This window comes from Neolamprologus brichardi, chromosome 1 (genome assembly GCF_056152115.1).
Source record: "Neolamprologus brichardi isolate AB-2024 chromosome 1, ASM5615211v1, whole genome shotgun sequence".
Taxonomy (NCBI): Eukaryota; Metazoa; Chordata; class Actinopteri; order Cichliformes; family Cichlidae; genus Neolamprologus; species Neolamprologus brichardi.
Genome location: NC_142104.1, coordinates 3,295,944 through 3,318,112, shown reverse-complemented (window position 1 = coordinate 3,318,112; position 22,169 = coordinate 3,295,944). Strand labels below are relative to the sequence as shown.

The 22,169-nt window shown below is 43.4% G+C and overlaps 2 protein-coding genes across 4 annotated transcripts; one reads left to right on the top strand and one right to left on the bottom strand.

Moving 5' to 3' along the window:
- Positions 1-2,459: 2,459 nt before the first annotated feature.
- Positions 2,460-8,158, bottom strand: LOC102776517 (calcium and integrin-binding family member 2-like). 3 transcript variants are annotated; one of them, XM_087843789.1, is made up of 6 exons: positions 7,944-8,158; positions 7,644-7,678; positions 6,224-6,335; positions 5,978-6,125; positions 4,733-4,928; positions 2,460-3,149 (listed from the first exon to the last, which is right to left on the bottom strand). In XM_087843789.1, exons 1-6 carry the CDS (start codon positions 7,992-7,994, stop codon positions 3,128-3,130), a joined length of 564 nt encoding a protein of 187 aa, XP_087699915.1. In that variant the 5' UTR covers positions 7,995-8,158; the 3' UTR covers positions 2,460-3,127. The 3 variants fall into 3 exon arrangements, with proteins under 3 accessions (XP_087699915.1, XP_087699912.1, XP_087699908.1); XM_087843786.1 differs by lacking the exon at positions 2,460-3,149 and having other exon boundaries at positions 4,696-4,928; XM_087843782.1 differs by lacking the exons at positions 2,460-3,149; positions 7,944-8,158 and having other exon boundaries at positions 4,696-4,928; positions 7,644-7,750.
- Positions 8,159-9,336: 1,178 nt separating this feature from the next.
- LOC102776224 (isocitrate dehydrogenase [NAD] subunit alpha, mitochondrial-like) lies at positions 9,337-21,634 on the top strand. The gene is made up of 11 exons (XM_006779682.3): positions 9,337-9,477; positions 10,612-10,677; positions 10,857-10,940; positions 11,543-11,657; positions 11,742-11,929; positions 16,944-17,077; positions 17,758-17,860; positions 19,215-19,279; positions 19,363-19,447; positions 20,218-20,370; positions 21,204-21,634. Exons 1-11 carry the CDS (start codon positions 9,451-9,453, stop codon positions 21,285-21,287), a joined length of 1,104 nt encoding a protein of 367 aa, XP_006779745.1. The 5' UTR covers positions 9,337-9,450; the 3' UTR covers positions 21,288-21,634.
- The last annotated feature ends 535 nt before the right edge of the window (positions 21,635-22,169 follow it).

Below are 22,169 nucleotides of genomic sequence, written 5' to 3'. Positions count from 1 at the left end.
TGTACTATAAGATAAAATAAAATCATCTGTTGTCTCAGCAGGTTGTATTGAAAAACATGATGACAATTTACCCACAAAAATGTTCCTTTGATTTACACGTTTGCTCTCCAGTTTTAATGGCTACATTTTTAATGTTTTGTTTTTTAAGTGTTTGAGTTCAAATTAGTTGTTAGTCTGAGGGCGTCACTCAACGATTCAAATTAGAGTGCTACTAAAGTGCTGCTACTGCAGCTCCACCTGCTGACACACTAACATTACTGACTTCCTGTTTATTGTTGTTGTGACTCTCTAACCTCACGTTTCTCCACCATCACAGCAGAGAGAGAAACCTCGTTTGGCAAAAATTTACATTTAATCTTTTTGTTATTCTGGTTGAGATCAGCATATGCTGCATAGATCATTACAGACTGGTGGCCTTGCGGGGTGCTCATCCTGCCCTGTGTGCAGTGTGCTGTACCTGTAAATGTCAGGTGTGTCCTGGTGGAGGCTGTGCTGCAGCAGCAGGAACGCCGTGTCTTCACCACAGTTGGCTGCTCATGATAATCAGGACGGATGTGCCTCTGCAGCTGCAGGAGGAGGCGCTTCAGCTTATTCACACCACCCAGAGTTCAAACTCACAGCCAGCTGACTGTACTGTGAAGGAGAGGTGAACTCATCTTGTATCTTCTAGTTTCCCAGTTATTCCAGGCCTCTTAGTACAGACGGATGTCTGAAGCTCCGTCTTTACACATCTATTTCTTATTCCTTGAATCACTACAGCCGACTCTGACCCCACAGTTTACAGGAGACTGGATCACGTCTCTAGAGGTCAGAACAGGAGTAGTCGTTCCTCTATTGTTAGACATGACTGGGTACAGATAATGCAAGTGATTCCAGCCAATAATTCCTCTTTTCTGCAGTCCTCGTTCAGAATTTCAGGGGAAAAATCTTTTGAAGACATTTGAGCTGGGTGAACTGGAAGGAAAGTTATATTCAGTGTTGGGGAGTAACGGAATACATGTACCGCCGTTACGTATTTAAAATACAAAATATGAGTAACTGTATTCCGTTACAGTTACCGTTTAAAAAGGTGGTATTTAGAATACAGTTACTTTGTTGAAATAAATGGATTACACGGCGGTACTTCCCTGTTTCATGTTGTGGCGGGTCAGGACTGTTTGGGTTTTGTTTGACAGCTACGTTCTGTTGTTCCAGGTGGCAGCGTTATGGTTGCCATGGTTACAGGGTGACGCTCTCTCTCTGCGTGTTTCCTGGGTGAGAGAGGCCTTTTTGTTGTTGTTGTGCTAAGCTAATAGGCAGAATGCTACAGGTATAGCTCTAAAGAATGTAGCCTCATGGGCAGTGTAGTCCGTGCTGCAGGGAGAATGGACTGCCATACACGTTATGTGTCTGTGAGCGAGGGAGGGAGAAAAAGGAAAAGTACGAGCTGTCATCGAGCAAAAACGGGAGCTGGAAGCATGTAAATATAATAATAACCACTGCAGCCAAGAAGAGAGCCTGACGAGCCCAGTTGTAAGTAAGCTGTTAAGACTCGACTGTACACCGTGTTCGTGTTTTCCTCCAAAAACAATAAGTTCTGTTGGAGCAGCCTTTCAACGCCTCTCTCTGTCTCTGCTAGCAAAGTTGACCCAGACAACAAAGTAAAGCTAGTTTTCAGCTATGAGCCCGACACGAACCCACCGTATTAGCCAGAGGTCCCTTTACTACGGTCCGGAGCCGCAGACCTTCAGTAACAGTAATAAATCACAGCAATAGTACATTCATGTAGTTGTAAACAGCATGATAATATATTAAGTAATCCAAAGTATTCAGAATATGTTACTCTCATTGAGTAACGTAACGGAATACGTTGCAGAATACATTTTGGGGCATGTATTCTGTATTCTGTAATGGAATACATTTTAAAAGTAACCTTCCCAACACTGGTTATATTATAAATAGATTTGTGATAAAATGATTTTTGTGGGGTTTGAATCTTTCGGTGGATCAGCAGAGTATTTCAATCAAAAGTGATAAGTTTGAGATAACGTGTTATCTGCAGGCTCTAAAAGTGTAACGACTGAACGGCCCATCCAAACTGCAGCGCCTCCCCCAGCATGACAGTGCTCCCTGTAACCAACAGCCCAGTGAGAGTCCTACTAGGTGAAACAATGCAGTGTTGTAAATCATTTCTCATATAAATTGTGCATTAAGAGAAAGGCTTACAGTGAAAAGTGCTTTGAAGTGTCTTCCTGTAGCAGAGCAAACCTTCAGACCTTCAAAGCTGCAGACCAACAGCATTCCTGGACCTCCTCCTGTTCTTCCTCTAGACACTTGATGGTACATTAGACAAACCCGTGTTAAGACCTGATGTGTTTAGCTGCAGGATGAGGACCAGCTCGTGCCCTCGCCTGAACCTGGATCGGTTTTCTCAGACAAGAAGCCTCGAGAAGCATCGAGTGACAGAACAACCTTTTTATTTGATTCTAGCCATAAAATATTTTGTCTTGAAAGAGTGAAAGCTGTCATATCAAGTTAGTAGGAGGCAGGAAAAAGTTTTATCAAAGCCAGGAGTACAGGTGAGATGACAGAGAGAGCCCTTCCATCAACTGAGCTACAGTTTACTATGATTGTCGTTATGCACCAGAATGCTTCGCTAAACCAGATGTACAAATTCACCAGCTAGAAGCAATTTACAACATGCACTTTATGGAGAAAGATTGCATAGCTCCTCACTGTGTTGCCCTTTAAAGATGTGCTTTTAAAAAGAATCCAGTTTTGGATGAGGCCTTTCTGAAAAGCACTAAATTCAGAAAAGCCCTGTTCTGTATCCACCGCGGCGCCGTCCTCACAGATGTTTCTCAGAAAATCGGAAACGTCCACAGGGGAGAAGAAAGTCTGTGTCTAAGCTGAGTTCAAAATCCATCCCAGAGAGAGGCTTCATGCAGTAACCGTATCCCCTCTGGAATGACTGCGTGATCGAGATTCAGACTCCCGGGCTCCTGACAGTCCAGGTCTCAGGATCTTTCTGGAAAGAAGACTCCCCGTCGGCAGTAGAAAGGACAGGCACTGAGTCGAGCTGGGTCCGGGGTTCAGGTGGAATCAGGGTCGAAGAGAGACGTCTTTCCTCTGCAGGATCTCAGCTGCCTCATATTCGTATGTGGAAATTGCTGAAGACACAAAACAAGCAGATGTGGGGGACTTCTAGGACTGACTGAATCATCATCAACTGTTTGAAGCTCTCAGGCTGTAACTGGATGAAACTGTGAAATTTAGTCTCGTTGCATCAACTGCAGGATGGTAATGGTACATCTCAGTTGCTGTCAGGAGTCTATTTTTACTCTTTAAATTAAAACTCGGACAGTTATCTTTGCATGTAATGTTTCATAGGATTCACCTCCAGAGCAGAGCGACTGGAAAAATACTCACTTTGAGCTGCCTCAAACTACTTTACAATGTCGGGTAAATACCCCACAGTGCTACAGAGAAAACTTCCACAATTAGCAGATGTAAATGACTGGACGAGCGTAAACGCTGCTATCTGTACGCCGCACCTTGCAGACGCGCGTTCACGCTGACGTTTATGACAGTCGAGCTGCTCGGCTTTGTGACGTCGGGTTAACTGGCCGACCGTAACCAGGGTGACGCGGGAGGTGATGTACCCGCTAGTAAACATAATTGCTTTCCAGCTTTCTCTTTTTACAGTTTAACTGCTTCTGTTGCCATAGTAACACCAACCCTTGGGCCCAGTTTCCAGCTATTATCTCTGAGCGGCGGTCCAGTGTGATAGACAAATTAATGACTGAACTCAATGACTTGATAAATGCACCCTCCTCCTCCGCCTCACTCTGCTCTTCTTCCTCTTGTCTCTCCCTTCACCCCTCCTCTGTGCTCGCTGTGCTCGCTGTGGGACACTGTGATGGATTGCCAGCAGTAAAACTCATGGGTTTTATCTCTGCAGCTTTATGCAGAGCAGCAGAAGACTCAGCAGCTTGAGTGAGAAGCACTCACAGCCAGGATCAGGACCTGGATCAGGACCTGGATCACAACCATCCTCTGTCCTTTCAGGAGACATCCCACCAGCAGCTTCACGGTGAAGCCTCTCATTGATTTGATGCTGTCCCTTCATGCAGCCCCTCAGTTCAGCCTCAATTGTGAAACACCTGATGTGTGTTGAGCAGCAGATCAAACAAGAACTATAAATGGCTTCCAGCGCACAGTCAGGCCTGTAAGACTCATTTAGTAAGTTTGACACCGCTGCATTAGTGGGAGGAACATACTGAGCCGCAGCACAGTCTGTACGGCTGACTGTGAGTTAAAAGGCTAAAATAGTGCGTGCTTTTGTGGTGGATGGATGAAAACTGTTAATAACCCTGTAGATCATCGTGTTTTAGTGATACTGCCAGCAGAACAGAAGAAAACTGACCCTAAAGCATATTTTCCTCCAAAAAATGCTGCTTCAAGAGAAGAGAGCACGGAGCTGATGTGTTATGTGACATTATTGTGGTGAGCTGGCAACAGCACCCCATGACAGCCTGGAGGGGAAGTATAAGAAACAGTCAGACAACAGTCTGAGCAGCAGAAAACACTTTGGACCGATTCCAAACACAGAAATTAAGGATTAAAAAACAGACCCAGGATTTACCAATCACATACTTTTCTAACTTTGCGCTGTCGCTGTGGAGGTTTGTGGGAGAGGAGCAGCCACGTCTCTCTTTAAAAAACAAACACATAACAGAAGAGATGACGGTACCTCAGAAAGTCAGGAGCCTTGGAGATCATGTTCTCAAAGTCGGCGAACGAGAGCTTGTGGTCTCCGTCGAGGTCGGCCTCCTCGATGGCTTTGTCACACACCAGCGTGACCTCCTCGGGCATCAGCTCCCCTTTGGTCAGCTTGTTCAGGGTCTTCTCCAGGTCCTCCTTACAGATGAAGTTGTCCCTGTTAAAGTCTGGACCAGATCCCCAACGAGACGACTCAGTACTGAGCTGCCACAAAAACCTGAACTTATTCTACTAATAATCAACAGTAATAACTGCAAATAATGAAATCATTTTGTAAACTACACATTTTTTTAGACTTTATTTAGATTTTTCATATATTATTTTGAGACCATTTAAATCTATTTAGATTTAATGTTAATTTAGTAACATTTAATTAATATTTCGAAGAATAATTTTTAGACTAATAATAATTATTTAAATTTTTTGATTATTTTGAATGATAATTCTTTTATTTTTGGCCATTTTATTTACATTTAGGAGAGATTTGTGTATATTAACATTTTAGTTTCTTTTAATATTTTCAGAAATTCTAATGATCATTTTGCAGGAACTAATAATTTTATCTTAATTATATACTTACGAAGTTGAAATAATTAATTAAAATAATATTTTATATAATCATGCTTAGGGATGCAACGATACCAATTTTTTCAAACCGATACGATACGATACTTGGATCTGAGTACTTGCGAGTACAAAAACCGATACTTCTACCACACACACACACACAAATGCAATGAATTGGAAGACAGGTTTTATTTTATTCTTTGCCAATAATAAATACAAACAAACACACACAACAAAAAAATTTCAAGTGAAAAATAAGCACTTCTGTTAAATTATTGCAGAGTCTCCACATTGTAATTTAACAGAATATCACTGAACTATTGGCACTGTCTCTAGGGGATGTCCCCCTAGTGGCCAATCTAAAAAACTACAACAAAAATGACAAGCCACCCTCTGATTTATGAAATAAGCTAGTATCGGTTCATGGTATCGGTTAACTTTTACGAGTATGAGTACACACACATTTTACAGTATCGGCCCCGATACCCGATACCAGTATCGGTATCGGTGCATCCCTAATCATGCTATTTTTGTTTAAATCAGGAAAACAGCACTTATTCTGAAGCGAGTACTCGCCGAGGCACTTCGCTGCCACAGGTGTGTCACCTCAGACCCAACCCGAGCTTCTCCACCTGCAGGCACACGTTACCGTATATCTTGAAGGCGTAAATGGTCTTGAGCTCTCTGGGTGACGTTTCGCAGAGGGCAGAAAACATATCGATGAAGTCGCTGAAGCTCAGGTTCCCCTGTCCGTCCTCGGAGAACGTCTCCACGATTCTCTCTCTAAACGGGTTTTCCTGTCAGCGCAGACACAAAACATCACACAGTTGAACGTAACAGCCAACAAAAACCGGGATGTGAGACACGTTTGTTTTAAAGTCAAAACAAACTGTACCTTCAGTTCAGGCATGGTGACGATGAGCGTCATGGGGACTTTGATGTCGGGGTTGTTGGTGTAGTCCAGCGGCACTAAATGTGGCGCCAGCTCACGATATCGAGCGTGTAACCTGCAGCACATTAGAGAAAAGTCAGCAGTTTACACGGGAGTCGAATACATTCACTTTAACAACGCTTTATATTCAGGATCCCAAATTTCAGACTGATGAGAGAAAAGCAACAAGTTTCCATCAGTCAGTGATCAAAGCCTCACTAACAAAATGATGCAACCTTAAGATAAAAGCTGCTGGAACGAGGAAGGAGAATCGGAAACACGCCGACGCTGTCCGTCTGTAGCTGCAAAGTGTTTGTCTGAGCGACTCCAATCTGCTCATTTCCACCTCTAGAGTTTCAGTCTTGACCTTTATTTATCCCACCCAGGGACTGTTTCTTGAAGGTCACTCCCCCCATGCCATTTTCTTCTGATTGGTCAACTCGCAGAAGCCTGCTGAAGGGCAGCATCCAGTGTTTTTGAGCTATACTGGCACCAAATGATGGAATCAAAGCATTCAGAGCAATCTGAAGTTTGAGTGTTTGGCTCACAGGGATTTCCTTTAGATAAGTTTACTCATTATTTTTCTAAGCTGTGCAGGTTTAATATGAAGGTCTAACTGTGGGTCATGTGACAGAAAATACAGGAACGGTGAATAAGCCTACGTTACAAGTCGTCTTAAAATAAGTTTTGAAGTTTGAAATCAGCTCAGTTAATCTCTCTTCAGTCTATTGAACAGTTTAACCTCATACTATGAAAACAGGTGGAGCTGCAGGTCCTGGAGGTGCATAGGTGTGGGTGGAAACTTGGCACTAATTTTTTTCCCAGCATTTTTTGTTTCTTCACAACGTCATGACTACACGTTAGACGTTTTTAGCTCTGTTTAAAAAATGCAACACAAATCCACTTTAAGCCCACTCTAAGTGTCACAATCTGGAGCTATAATGTGGTTTTTGTTTGGTACAATTCTTCCTGTAACCTTTTCTGAGCATTAGTAACATCCACTTTGATGTAGAGGAACAGAAATACCATCAGTGGATGTTTGATCTGTTTCTAATTACTTATTGGAGAAAACTTTAAAAAGTGCATTTTGAGTAAACTTTGAAGGATCACAGTGCAGGACAGGAAGTGTGTCCTTTTATGCTTCGTTAAAATGAGTCAATCAGATATTAAAATATACTCCAAGCGCGCTGTGTTCAGTGTGAGTTTAGTAGATCCCAGTACAGTAAAGCCAATCATCAAAACCAGTGTGTAAAAACATCGCGCCTACAATACACAGCAGGAAAAATAGCCGAGCAGCAGTTGTTCCTCTCCCTCAGTGAGTGATGAAGGTGTAGATTCAAAAAGAAAAGAAGACCAGCAGACTTTCGCCGTGCGCCACACTCACCGCAGGATTTCCTTCCGGGTGAAGAAGGTGCAGTCCTGGGAACAAACAGAGAGACGAACAAAGTGAGTCAGAGCGGCCAGTCCTCGGGGAGGATCTGCTTTCACCATCAGTCAGCATCTTCACCACTACCACCACCATCATCATCATCATCCAGTGCAGCAGGATGCAGAGCCAATCAGCAGCAGGAGGCAGATCTGATGTGGTCTGCGTTCTGCTGAGCCATGACGGCAGACACCTCTCCACCTTTCACGCCTCTCTGAAGGACATCCAGCTGTCCGCCTCCATCCTGCCCCCCCTCACCTGATACGCCTCCAGCTGTTCCTCGGTGAAGGTTGTCTGCTTGTTGCCCATCCTGGCCGGCGGATCCTCCCATCACACAGCTGCATCACACTCTGAGCTGGCTTTGCATCCGGCAGCAGGTCTGCGCACCGCCGGGACATCCACTCTCCTGATCCGGGTCTCAGTCTGCGAGCCTGCTGCTGCTGCTGCTGCTGCTGCTGCTGCTGCTGCTGCTGCTGCTGCTGCTGGTCCCAACGCGGAGGAAAACAGGATTGTGACGCCTCAGAGGACAGGAGGAGGAGGTGCAGGCATCACAGTGCTGCTTTCAGCTGCTGCTTGGAAACCCATGAACTGTAAATGCAGGAAGAAATTCTGGAATTACATCATTAGATTAATCTGTTAGATGACTTTATGAGAATGTTTTTTTTTCTTTATGTTAAATAAATTACTTTTTATAACTTTACATCCATCTTTCTTTATTTCAACCACACATTTCTTCAATTTGCTTTCCAGCTTGGGTTCAATCAGCGTAAAAGTTGTAAAATCCATTTTCTTTTTCAACTGATTTTTCATGTATTGTTCGTTTCTTTTCCTTTTATAATAATAAAGTTATACTAAAATAAATACAGATATTTATGTTTGCAGATTTTCTTTCTCATTTCAGATATCCTTCCCACCATTCAGACACAGGATATTGGCGTGTGTCACGTCATCGTCAACCGTTTGTCTTGATTGAAAGCTCTGATCCCGTGAAGATGAATGTTAGACTGGCTGTTCTGTGCCATCGGATCCCAGACATCATTTGAACACTAAGCCACAGCTCTAGAGCTTAGAGCCACAGGTTCTAAGCTCACAGTAAACAAAGTAAAGTCAATAACAAGAGTGCACGCACACAAGTCTGAGTGTTTTTTCACATGCAGGTCTAGAGATTAAAGCTCTGACAGTGGACATCAAGTGTTGGGTAGATGAATTGATGAAGCAGGAGCAGCAAAATATAAACCTCAGAATCAAAAAACTACTCAGACACCAGGGGGTAAGTAATGTACACAGGTGTATTTTTCAAATGACATAAATCGAATTCTCTTGTTTCACACAAACATACATTTTGTCCAATAAACAAGTAAAGAAATAAAACTAAGTGAGCAACAAAAAAGATATAATAAATAGACATGGCAACCACTAAAAACCAGCCTAATTACAGCAAATAAAAAAACAAAAAAGAATTGAACAAACTTTTAATATGTTCTAATCACGGTGATGACTGGAGAGTAGCGCCTTTTTTGCCTTGTTTGTGCAGATTCGGATCTTCCTAACTGCTCCTGAAGGCAGCACTAATTCTGATGGTGGTGCAGCGTCCAGCAGGTGGCGCCAAAAATGCCTGTGGCGTCAATGACTCGTACAGCTACAAAGATCTCTCGGGGTGAGTCATTTTGCTCGCACGGGATCTTTGTCCAGGTTGGTTTTCGGCAGCAGCTCGGAGTGAGTCATCTCTTCCACAGACGATCTCGGAGAGCTCTTCCTGGGCAGAATGGCAGGCAACGCGTGGAGGTCACTGGTAAGAAGCACCGTGATTATTCCCGGTTTTAGACCACCAAACCTCTGTGTGTTACAGATGAACGGGGCTGTGTGTGTGTGTGCTGAAGCCTGTGTTTGTCACTTTTTCTGTCTTTACGCGCTCTCCGCGTGTTTTTCGGGCTGATGTACCTTGGTTAGCCCTTAGCCAGGAACCCACGTCCTTCACCTCAACGGAAGCTTCTGGAGCTGACGGAGACGTTTACCCTCGTCTCACCTGTCTAATACAACTTTGACTTTCTTCACATGTTCCCCTCCGCCAACCTCAATCTGGTTACCTTGACAATACGTCGACCTGTCCAGCTCTTTCTGCTCTTTAGTTCTCTGTGATCCCTAAATCCATACTAGAGTCACGGAGAAACCAACGTCAGCCTCCGTTTAAATTTGCACGAATTTAAGCTCAGTTTAGAGTTTAGATGGAATCATTAGATCGTAGAAGTTAGTTGAAAACATTTCACGAAAAGTGGATATCCTCTGATAACTTCGGCATACACGAAATTCAACATGTAGCTAGTTCTTGGTAGAGTCAAACTAGGTGTGGCTGCTAAGAAATGGTTGCTTTAACTAATGTGGAGACGAACACCAGACTCCCTTTTTAAATAAAGCAATTTACCTTAAACTCGTACTGTGATTAAATTCCAGGTCCCGTTTTAACTGACGGAAAAGATGTCAAATAATGTGAGGCTCCTGAGATAAACTCGGCATTGAAAAAAGTCACCGTAATGTAATTGGCAGTAACAAATGTGACAGATATACTACATTATCCAAAAATAAGCAACATCAGCATACAAAGGAACTACAAAACAGAACAGCGGAAGTGGTGGTAATAATTTTCTCCCTTCTTGTAATTTGTTACTGATGCTTGAAATTAGCCCTAGAACTTAAAGTTTGTACATATAAGCTCCTCAGGTCATTTTTAAATGTTATAATATGAATTATTAGGAGTGTTTCAAGCCTCAGCAGCAAATAATCAAAGTGATTCTTTGCAGTTTTGTTTTACACATCAACAGCAAGTGTTTTCAAACAGCTGAACACAGACTAACCATCACGATCAGGTTGTTTTTGAGCTGCTTTGGTGTGTTTTATGTTGAGTTGACCTTTACGTTGTCTCTTCCAGCTGACCCAGGCAGTGGGGGTGGCGGTCAGAAAACCAGCTCTGGCTTCAGCCTCCTTTTCAAGAGGGGTGAGTAGCTCCACCTCTGCCTTCCTGGGATGCAATCAAATAGATGCTTTTCGCTTCACAACTCCCAGAAAATCCATTTATAAATAACAGGAAATGTTTTACATGAAAGCAGAGACCGTGATCTCGGCTGGACTGTGATCTGCTCCAGCTGTCTGAGTTGTGTCTCTCTGTCTCTGCAGGTGAAGACAGTCACCATGATTCCCGGTGATGGAATCGGTCCAGAGATCTCCGCTGCTGTCATGAAGATCTTTGAAGCAGCAAAGGCAAGTTTGATCAGACTTTAGAGGCCAAATCTGGAAAATGATCTCACCTGAGTCCTCTCAGAGTCAGCGCATTTTTGGAACAGTAACTTTAACATATTTAATAAAGCCGTGAAAAAATGTACTTTAATGCTGTGGGTATTTTCTGAGTTATAAGCACCTCGAAGTACATGGAAGATAGCTGGTGCGTTCTAATTTGCCTTGTTTTTTTCCACCATTTTTCATCTCTCGTAACTTTAGTTCTTTGTACCCTTCAATGGTTACCCAAAATACACTTTTTATTTAAGTTTTCTCGAGTAAATGATCAGAATATAGAGCAAACCTTCAGCGGATCCATGCACATTTCTGTTCCTCTGTGTCACAGATATGGACTGTGACGCTTGGAGTGGGTGTAAAATTGATACGGTAGAGCACAGGTGGATTTTGATAAATCTTTAGTGTGTTTTCAGCCCTGAAAATTTCATGTGATATCACCTTTTCTTATAAAGTTAGCTCAACGTGCTGGAAAGAAATAAATACAAAGCACTACTGGCTATTCTAAGAGGGTCAGGTGGGAGGCACTGATTGGTTTTGGATCAGTTTCTAAATAATATTTTCCTCTGAAGGCTCCAATCACGTGGGAGGAGAGGAACGTGACGGCGATAAAGGGACCTGGCGGCAGATGGATGATCCCTCCTGACGCCAAAGAGTCCATGGACCGGAGCAAGATCGGTCTGAAAGGTCTGCACGTGTCCGTTACCTTTAGACAGATTTCCTGGAAGATTCCTGCTCGTCAGTGTTTTTTACATTTTTTTTCTCCATCAGGACCCCTGAAGACACCCATCGCTGCAGGTCACCCCTCCATGAACCTGCTGCTCAGGAAGACCTTTGACCTTTACGCAAACGTGAGGCCCTGCGTCTCCATTGAGGGCTACAAGACTCCGTACACCGATGTCGACCTGGTCACCATCCGGGAGAACACGGAGGGCGAGTACAGCGGCATCGAACACATGGTGAGTGAACGGAGGCCGAGTGTGCGACAGCTCCGAGCTGAGAGGGTTACAGCGGGCTGTCCTGAGTAATCCTGACGGGTGTGTGAAAGCAGCCGTCACAGGCGATGCACAGAGTTCTGCTTAATTTTCTGATACCGTATGTGAAACGTTTGGTAGTGCGTTTGTTTAAAATGCTTCATTTTGTTCTGTTTTTATTTGTGGACTGTGCCAGAGCAGCTTTGCATGATTCACATTTCAAAATAAGCCTCACTTATTCTACACATTGGGCCTTGCTGCTGCTGCGGCTCATGAAACAAGCTGTTTTAGCTCCTCCCCTTGTAAGTCAGCTTCCTTCTGATTGGTTGCCCCTCAAAAACAGTGTTTGAACAACAGGTGGGTGGGGCTTCTTTGCCTCAGATAACCATATTAGGGATTTCCTCTGTTGCTGACATCATTCAGAGCCAGGAGTAGAAAAAACTGTGAGGTCTTTTGGATCACGGGGGTTACTGTAGGTACACTGAGCTCATTATTAGAAGCTTTGGCCATTTTCAAAGTAGATGTCTTTCTGAAAGCGCTGTAACTAAGTTTAAGAATATAATCCAGCCACTGTTATCATCGTCAATGCCCTGTACCAACACAGAGCAGAGCAGCTATCTGAACGCTACCCCAACAGAGGTCGATTATCTTGTTAATAATTTCACCTCCTCACTACGTACGACTCTGGATACTGTAGCTCCAGTGAAAACTAAGGTCTCTAATCAGAAGTACCTGACCCCGTGGTATAATTCTCAAACACGTACCCTCAAGCAGACGACTCGTAATCTGGAGAGGAAATGGCGTGTCACAAATTTAGAGGATCATCATTTAGCCTGGAGAAATAGTTTGTTGCTTTATAAGAAAGCCCTCCGCAAAGCCAGAACAGCTTACTATTCGTCACTGATTGAAGAAAATAAGAACAACCCCAGGTTTCTCTTCAGCACTGTAGCCAGGCTGACAAAAAGCCAGAGCTCTTTTGAGCCAACCATCCCTTTAACGTTAACTAGTAATGACTTCATGAACTTCTTCACAAATAAAATTTTTATCATTAGAGAAAAAATTACCAATAATCATCCCACAGATGTAATATTATCTACAGCTACTTGTAGTTCCATTGATGTTAAGTTAGACTCTTTTTTTCCAATCGATCTTTCTGAGTTAACGTCAATAATTACTTCCTCCAAACCATCAACGTGTCTTTTAGACCCCATTCCTACAAAACTGCTCAAAGAAGTTCTGCCATTGATTAATTCTTCGATCTTATATATGATCAACCTATCTCTAATAATCGGCTATGTACCACAGGCCTTCAAGGTGGCTGCAGTTAAACCTTTACTCAAAAAGCCATCTCTAGACCCAGCAGTCTTAGCTAATTATAGGCCAATCTCCAACCTTCCTTTCATATCAAAAATCCTTGAAAGAGTAGTTGTCAAACAGCTAACAGATCATCTGCAGAGGAATGGTTTATTTGAAGAGTTTCAGTCAGGTTTCAGAGCTCATCACAGCACAGAAACAGCTTTAGTGAAGGTTACAAATGATCTTCTTATGGCCTCTGACAGTGGACTCATCTCTGTGCTTGTCCTTCTTGACCTTAGTGCAGCATTCGATACTGTTGACCATAATATTCTATTAGAGCGATTAGAACATGCTGTAGGTATTACAGGTATTGCACTGCAGTGGTTTGTATCATATCTATCTAATAGACTCCAATTTGTGCATGTAAATGGAGAGTCCTCTTCACACACTGAGGTTAATTATGGAGTTCCACAGGGTTCAGTGCTAGGACCAATTCTGTTTACATTATACTTGCTTCCCCTAGGCAGCATCATTAGAAGACATAGCATACATTTTCACTGCTATGCAGATGACACCCAGCTCTATCTGTCCATGAAGCCAGATAACACACACCAATTAGTTAAACTGCAGGAATGTCTTAAAGACATAAAGACTTGGATGGCCACTAACTTTCTGCTTCTCAACTCAGATAAAACTGAGGTCATTGTACTCGGCGCTGAAAAGCTTAGAAATTTGGTATCTAACCAGATTCTTACTCTGGATGGCATTACCTTGGCCTCCAGTAACACTGTGAGGAACCTTGGAGTCATTTTTGACCAGGATATGTCCTTCAACGCACATATTAAACAAATATGTAAGACTGCGTTCTTCCATTTGCGCAACATCTCTAAAATTAGAAATATCCTGTCTCAAAGTGACGCTGAAAAACTAGTTCATGCATTTATTACTTCCAGGCTGGACTACTGCAATTCATTATTATCAGGATGTCCAAAAAACTCACTGAAAAGCCTTCAGTTAATCCAAAATGCTGCAGCAAGAGTACTGACAGGGACTAGAAAGAGAGAGCATATTTCTCCTGTTTTGGCTTCCCTTCATTGGCTTCCTGTTAAATCCAGAATTGAATTCAAAATCCTGCTCCTCACATACAAGGTCTTAAATAATCAGGCCCCATCTTATCTTAATGACCTTGTAGTACCATATCACCCTATTAGAGCACTTCGCTCTCGCTCTGCAGGCCTACTTGTTGTTCCTAGAGTATTTAAAAGTAGAATGGGAGGGAGAGCCTTCAGTTTTCAGGCCCCTCTTCTGTGGAACCAGCTTCCAGTTTGGATTCGGGAGACAGACACTATCTCTACTTTTAAGGTTAGGCTTAAAACTTTCCTTTTTGCTAAAGCATATAGTTAGGGCTGGACCAGGTGACCCTGAATCCTCCCTTAGTTATGCTGCAATAGATGTAGGCTGCCGGGGGATTCCCATGATGCATTGAGTTTTTCCTTTCCAGTCACCTTTCTCACTCACTATGTATTAACAGACCTCTCTGTATTGAATCGTATCTGTTATTAACCTCTGTCTCTCTTCCACAGCATGTCTTTATCCTGTCTTCCTTCTCTCACCCCAACCGGTCGCAGCAGATGGCCGCCCCTCCCTGAGCCTGGTTCTGCCGGAGGTTTCTTCCTGTTAAAAGGGAGTTTTTCCTTCCCACTGTCGCCAAAGTGCTTGCTCATAGGGGGTCATATGATTGTTGGGCTTTTCTCTGTATCTATGAAGCGCCTTGAGGCGACATTTGTTGTGATTTGGCGCTATATAAATAAAATTGAATTGAATTGAATTGAATTGAATTGAATTGAATTTTAAGGTGAACATCCACCACTGTTCACCAACAGCTAGCAAGTTTACACTTATTAAGGCTGTGCACCCAAGGTCATCCACACCTGTTCATTTAGGAGCTGCATGTCATCCTTTTGTCCTTCAGCCTGTCAGGGTTTTTTTTTCTGTATTCAAACAAAAATAATCACCAATGAGCAAACGTGTGCAGGAATCTGTCACAGTGACTGTTGTCCAGTTCTTTAGCGTGTGAGTCAGGATGCTGCTGGAAGCTGTTAGCAGGTGTTGTTATCTGTGTTGACTGGTTGGTCTACCTGCCTCCTCACCTGTTCCCTGCAGGTCAGCTAGCAGCTGCAGGCAGGACGCTCTGCTCCCGTTCGTCTCCTGGTAAGAAGGAGGAAGCGGCGCCAGAGTCGTATTCACAGAGCACCTCGTTCCACCTCTGATAGATTCACTTTCATCCCAAAGACACAAACTAAGGACCTGAGACTGTTTCACATTCTGCACACTGTGCTGCAGACATGATGAGCATGCTAACCATCATCCTGCACTGAGCAGCTCCCTCATCAGACTGTGGATCCAGGTCTTTAATTCTCTGGACTCCTGATTGGACAGTTAGTTTCTTATGCTGATTAGATCCTTTGATATTTGTTATTAACTCAAGTTTAAGGCACAATCCTCTGGATCTTCAAATATTTCTGCTTCGTTTCAGCCTGTTCTGCTCTCCTTCACCTGTGTAAACATTTGGGCACAGACACACCAGAGACACGTGAATGGAAAGCACAGCAGGCTGAAATAAAGCGGAGCGGTCCTTTAAATCTTCTTGGTGCTTCTGGATGTTTTGTGAATACGGCAGAACCACTGCCAGCTTCCTGAAGTTCACCTGTTCACCCACACATTCCCGACGTGGCTCCGTCTGCATTCACACTGTCAGCTCAGATCTGGAGACGGTGTTAGCACGAAGCCCAGCAGCTGGGAGAACCTGTTAGCATGAACGCTGATGTCCGTGTTCAAAGAACGAGGCATCCGAGCAGATCTTCCAGCTGGCAGTGAACGTGTGTGTGTGTAAAGTCTCACATCCATCACCTGTGACCCTCCGCCTGTTCTCCGTCTGGTGATTCGTGTCGCCCCTCCTCCTTGTCTCAACTTTTACCCACAGCTGACCTCAGGATGGACTAATAACTGCAGCAGCTGAAACTCTGTAAGGTCAAACCTTATTTGAGAACAAGTTTAACTTGGTAAAGACCTCGAATCTCATGGAAAAGATGTTTGCTAGTGTCCTAGAGGTCAGAAACCTCCCCTTGTATATATCTGATTAATTATGTCCCCAAAACGATGCTTTTATATCTTTGAAAGATTAGGCCTCCCCTCCCTGTGTGCGTCACATACCCCTCTTGTTTCCTAATCTGGAAACTGTTCCATGTATTTCCACAGAAAAGCTGTGCTTTTTCTGCACTGGCACGGCACCGAAACCGTGACTGAGCACAAAGTTTGAAGCAGCACAGGCTGCAGTTACAGGCTGCAGGAGGGTCTGTTACACTAATTTTCCTCTGACTGAATTGCAGGGTCTCCTTGACTTCCTGTTTTAAAACGCAGCGTTTAAATCGATCGAACCAGCTGTAACCTTCTATTTTTTGCTCCGTTACCTATTGGCTAACGCAGCAGAAACGCTTCCTTTAGAATTACCCCGTTTTCCACTGATTTTTTTTAGCCACCCTTGTTTTCCAGATGTGTATTCAGCCACATCCATCTTTTCCTTCTGTTTTTCTGGTCATAGGTGCAGTCTCTTGCGTCCCTCCACAGTTTGATTGTTGATTCGATTGTGTTCGGTCCAGCTGTGAGTAACTTCAGTGCGTTTCTTATCTTTTTGTTGCCGTAGATCGTCGACGGCGTTGTTCAGAGCATCAAGCTGATCACCGAGAACGCCAGCAGACGCATCGCTGAGTACGCCTTCGAGTACGCCAGGAACAACAAAAGAATGAGCGTGACCGCCGTCCACAAAGCCAACATCATGTGAGTGCAGCCCATCGCCCCGTGTGTCAGTCAGTGAGACCGTAATGTTGAGTCCTCGTGTGCCGAGGCTGCGGCGTTGTCGTCATCTGATGCAGGAGGAAGAACAAATTCAGAAACCTGATCACAGTCATAGGCAACTCATTTATTCACCAGTGTACGGTTTGACTTCTTAATCATCAGTAACTGCCAACAACACTTTATTAGCAGGAAAGAAATGGAGGTGAGGTAGATTCATCCAGTCGGAGGCCCATGGGACCAAACCCAAAGTCCATCTCACATGGACAGTGGGCAGCCTGCCTCCAGCGAGGGCTACCACCTGTTGATAGTCAGTCCACAGGTTACCCAACAGAAGCCTGTTTTAGGACGGGGCACAAGTGCACCTCTGTAAAGAAAAGGGGTCGATTAGAGATAACATACAGAAAGAAGGAGAGAGGAAATCAATGAACAAAGAATAGTTGTTGAAAGCCAAAATCCAAGTAATCACTCCACCTCAGCTTGCACGTCTGAGGGAGAGGAGTGATCAGAGGACTTATTTAATCGAATTAGTTCAAACAGTTTGGGGGTTATTATTTATGTTACCCATGTTTTGTCACTCACACACTCAGACTCTGTCCCCGTCAGGCGTCGTGTTCCCCCACAGATGTTGTGTTGCTGTTGTGTAACTCAGACTCTGTTTGCAGGCGGATGTCAGACGGTCTCTTTCTGAGAAAGTGCCGCGAGGTGGCTGAAAACTACAAAGACATCAAGTTTACCGAGATGTACCTCGACACCGTGTGCCTCAATGTGAGTCCGCCAAACAGTTCAGCAGCCAGATGTTCTGCAGCTGTTTCACAGTCTGCATTTAACCCTTTAAAGCTGGTGGGAGCGGCACGCTCTGTTTTGCGTAACTATTTTTAAATCCCGGTAGCTCTGTAACCACATAGCGCAATAATTTTTTTTGCATATGAAACCGGAGGAGTTGTACTTACATCTTATGCCATCAGCTTGTCCTCGGTCACAGTTTCCTTCCACATATAGTTTTGCAAAAACTGCATAAAAAGCGCTTGCAGCAACAAAAACATAATATTCCAGAAACACGCTTTGCCGATCCGATCAGCTGTTTGTAACACTTCCTACGTTGGAATAGACGTCAGCGCGAACTTTTGCATGTCCGCCATGACCTGCCCAAAACCGGAAGTGACATCATTTTCGCGGAAATGTAGTTTTTTACCATCAGGGCCTCATGAGCCTATACTGGTGTTTTTAAAAGTTATGTTTGACTTTATGACTTTCTGTGTGGTTTCTGGGATGCTTAGGACTCATATTGCACTGCTGGAAATAGTTTATTTTGATGCATATGCTGCTTTTTTGCAAATTTGCATTATAATATTTATTTTTGTTTTTCCTGCAGGATATAAAAATTGGTGTATTTCAAAAATAAAAGACACTCAAAATAAATTTTCTGTGGTGGGAAACTATTTTGTGCAACTTTTTTGTATTTACAGTTTTGAGGGATAAGCCTCTTAAATTTCTCTAACTAGAAATATATGTTAAAAAACAAAAACGAGTTTCAATGTTTTTGTAGTTTATTGCACTTTTTTGCAATTTATGTAATTACTATGCACTTAATGCAGACATATTATTAAAATTTGGGCTGTAATGGTTGTATTGATGTATAGCAACTTGAAATGCTCCCAAAAATGGCTCCACAGCATGTAAACATATAATATAAGCTCTGGCAGAATTGGTTCTATGGTAGGTCTTAAAGGGTTAATGTGTTTACCTCATTAATCCAGACAGTGAAATAATTATGTTTAATGAGTGTGTTCAGAGCTGGATGGACTTGGGGTTAATTTCAGTGTTACTTAATGGTTTTTTCAGAAGCTTTTTTAGGCACGAGTCAGTTATTTTCATGGAAAAATACTGTAATTTAGATTAACAAAGAAAAGCCTTAGAGGGTTAATTGATGCCACCACAGTAACTTTACAACACACGACAAACGTGTGGGTTTTTTTTCTTTTTTTGCTTTTCCAGAATTCTGGGAAAAAAATTCTGGAAAAGCAAGAAAGATGTGCCCACTTTTTGTTTAGTTTTTTTTCCAGTGGCCCTTATCCTCCTCCGTACTTTCCTGACATGTTCCGATGCTTGTGTTTTCCAGATGGTCCAGGATCCAACCCAGTTTGACGTCCTGGTGATGCCCAACCTGTACGGAGACATCCTGAGGTCAGTGAATTATTCGCTCTGAAACCTGTGTGCCAATCAGAGGCTGTGATTGGAAGCGCTGAGGTCATGTGACTGTGTTTCAGTGATCTGTGCGCTGGTCTGATCGGAGGCCTCGGCGTCACTCCCAGCGGGAACATCGGCGCCAACGGAGTCGCCATATTCGAATCGGTTTGTATCGCTTTGTCTTTTTTAGTGCCGTGCAGCTTTATCTGAGTTATGATGCTTCATCTGTTTTTATTGTGCTTCATACACTGAGTACTTTACTCTTCATGCTGTAGTTTTACTGCACTTGCTTGTTGTTCTGCACAAAAAGCATGTGCAATCTTTTAAAGCAGATGCTTTAAAAAGATGAAATATTCTTTTCTGATCTTCTGTAATTTGTTATATGTCGTCAGGTGTTCTTAGTCTTTCAACCAATGAGGTAAATGACTCCTTGCGAACAAAAGCTCCATTCCCAGGGATTCATTTACTGCTGGTAGAAGTAGAAATTTAGGGAGGGGGCTCTCACCCCAGAGATGTCACTGTGGTCATTTGGGAATGAGTTTGAGAGTCTGTGCAGTTGCCTGAGTTGTAACCTTACTGTGGACACACACAAGCAGCTGCAGTCGTGTCCTTAAAGAGACAGGAGCTACTGAAAATGTCAGTAAAGGGATGAATAAAGATTTAATCTGAACTGTGAATTATGCAGAGCTGCTGGGGTGAAGTAATGTTGAGCTCCACCTCGACTTGGTACACAGAAAAATCCCATCAGTAAAACTCTTTAAAAGATATTTCCCACAAAACTGATGCTTGGATTGAACTTGTAACAGGCAGTTTTACAGTGTAATTATCTGAGTGTTAAGCAGTCCTGTAATCCTGTGACCAAACGTCTGTAATCAGGAGACCTGCAGATTTATTGTTGTTCTCCTGACAAACTAAAATGAATGTTTGTGCTGCAGGTCCACGGCACCGCCCCTGACATCGCCGGCATGGACCTGGCGAACCCCACTGCCCTGTTACTGAGTGCTGTCATGATGCTGCGTCACATGGGTCTGCATGACCATGCCGACAAGATCCAGACGGCCTGTTTTGACACCATCAGAGACAAGAAGGTGAGGCTGAAGTCTCTCCTTGGAGGGCTCCAGTATTTTTGTTCCTTTAAGTTTCAAACAATGAAAGCAGCGTGTCTGTAACTCGTTGTGCCAAAAGCTCAGACTGATCCAAACACTGAATTTTTACTCTTGGTTTTGGATGATGACAAAGAAAGGGGAGTGTCTTAGCAGCCCCACCCACCTACCTTCTATTTATGAAGGGCAGCCAATCACGAGCAAGGAGGCCTGAAAAGCTCGAGAGAAAGCAGAGAAGCTAAAACGGCCTGTATCAGGCGATCTGGTTGGTTTCATCAACGCCCAGAATAAATAGGATTATTTTCAATTGTGAATCATCCAAAGCCACTCTAGTGGAGTCTGAGAACCTCTGCTAATGTCATTAATAACAGCTGGAATGATATTGAGGACACCTGAAATGCTCTCAGAGAGAAGCTGCAGTTACTCCAGGACCGCCAGGAAAAAATCTTACACTTTCAGTTGTGCATTCTGGAGGACGACCTCCTTAAAATCACACTTTGTATGATCTTTTTTCTAATGGTTTGTCACACTCCTGTATCTTGGAGTGAAGCAGACGGGAAACATGACACTGTTGACAGGGCTGCTTTTAATCTGAGTGGAGGCTGCTGGATACTTCCTGTTGAGCTCTTCTGAGATGACAGTTGATACATTGTTACGCCTTAGGAGGCTTATTCAACAGAAGTCAGCTTGAGCACCACCCAGTGGCTGTGGATGGGTCTGCAGTTTAATCCAGGCTGGCTGTCAGCAGCACCACCTGCTGGTTGGAGCAGATTCCTGTGAAATAAGAGCTGCTGCTCACTGATGTGTTTGTGTTTCAGGTTCTGACGAAGGACCTGGGAGGAAGTGCAAAGTGCTCTGAGTTCACAGCTGAGATCTGCCGTCGTGTCCAGGATCTGTCCTGAAGCTGCAGGGGAGAGGCCGCTGTTGGAGGCTCCCCCCGCCCGCCCGCCCGCCCATCTATCCATCATATCTCTCTGAAGTTGCTGCTGGCTTCTGCAGCAACATCTTGAGTCCTTAACATTCACAGCAAGCGTAACGCACAAGTTTCACCAAGAAGCATGAGATGAGCGTTTCTTACTGTAATATCAGATGAATGACGGTATCAGTGCTTCGTTCCATTCGCATATTCTTTATCGTATTTTTGTAACAGTAGTACTGCGGGTAAAAGGTTCTTATTTATTGTTTCCACTTCCTGTTACTGCTTTATTCACTCCTACTCACCCAGATATATAAAAAATCTACAAAGAAAGGTCTCTCCTCTGTTTTGTTTTTCTTTTGCACCTCAGACACTTGGAATCAAACATGCAGCTTTAATGCTTCGAGTTTAGCATCTGCCCTTAACACTCGTTTTTATTTGAAATTATTCAGAAACAGTTTAGCGTATCCTGTTAAAGTCAGAGTGGAACACTGAGCAAACCATCAGGAAACATGGCAGCACCAGAGAGAGGTTCTACTTAACTTCAATAAAGGTGCTTTTTGTAATTACTCTCAATTTTTTAAAACCTTCACCACCAGAGGGCATTGTTTCACCGGTGGGTGTGTTGAAATGTTCCAGATGTGACGTTTCTTATTTTTTAACAACACTCATTTCCTAAAGAGGCTTTCTCCCCAGGCCATCACTGCAAACAAGAATGTCCTCGTTATGACCTCGTTAAATCAATGCTATGTTGAGTCATTACGACATCTTGTCGTTCAAACTGGGATTATACATTTTAGCATTATTATTACCCAGAGTTTAGATCATTTAATAACCTTGCCCAATTAACCGAAATGAATTGTAAGAG

Excerpts from the sequence above, each read along its gene's own strand:
- LOC102776517 (XM_087843782.1), bottom strand. The coding sequence starts at position 7,750 with ATGGTGAAAGCAGATCCTCCCCGAGGACTGGCCGCTCTGACTCACTTT. Across the intron at positions 6,336-7,643 it reads ACCCGGAAGGAAATCCTGCG|GTTACACGCTCGATATCGTG; the intron begins GTGAGTGTGGCG and ends AATGTGCTGCAG. Across the intron at positions 4,929-5,977 it reads TTACGCCTTCAAGATATACG|ACTTTAACAGGGACAACTTC; the intron begins GTAACGTGTGCC and ends GATCTGGTCCAG.
- LOC102776224 (XM_006779682.3), top strand. The coding sequence starts at position 9,451 with ATGGCAGGCAACGCGTGGAGGTCACTG. Across the intron at positions 10,678-10,856 it reads CAGCCTCCTTTTCAAGAGGG|GTGAAGACAGTCACCATGAT; the intron begins GTGAGTAGCTCC and ends CTGTCTCTGCAG. Across the intron at positions 17,861-19,214 it reads TCGACACCGTGTGCCTCAAT|ATGGTCCAGGATCCAACCCA; the intron begins GTGAGTCCGCCA and ends TGTGTTTTCCAG.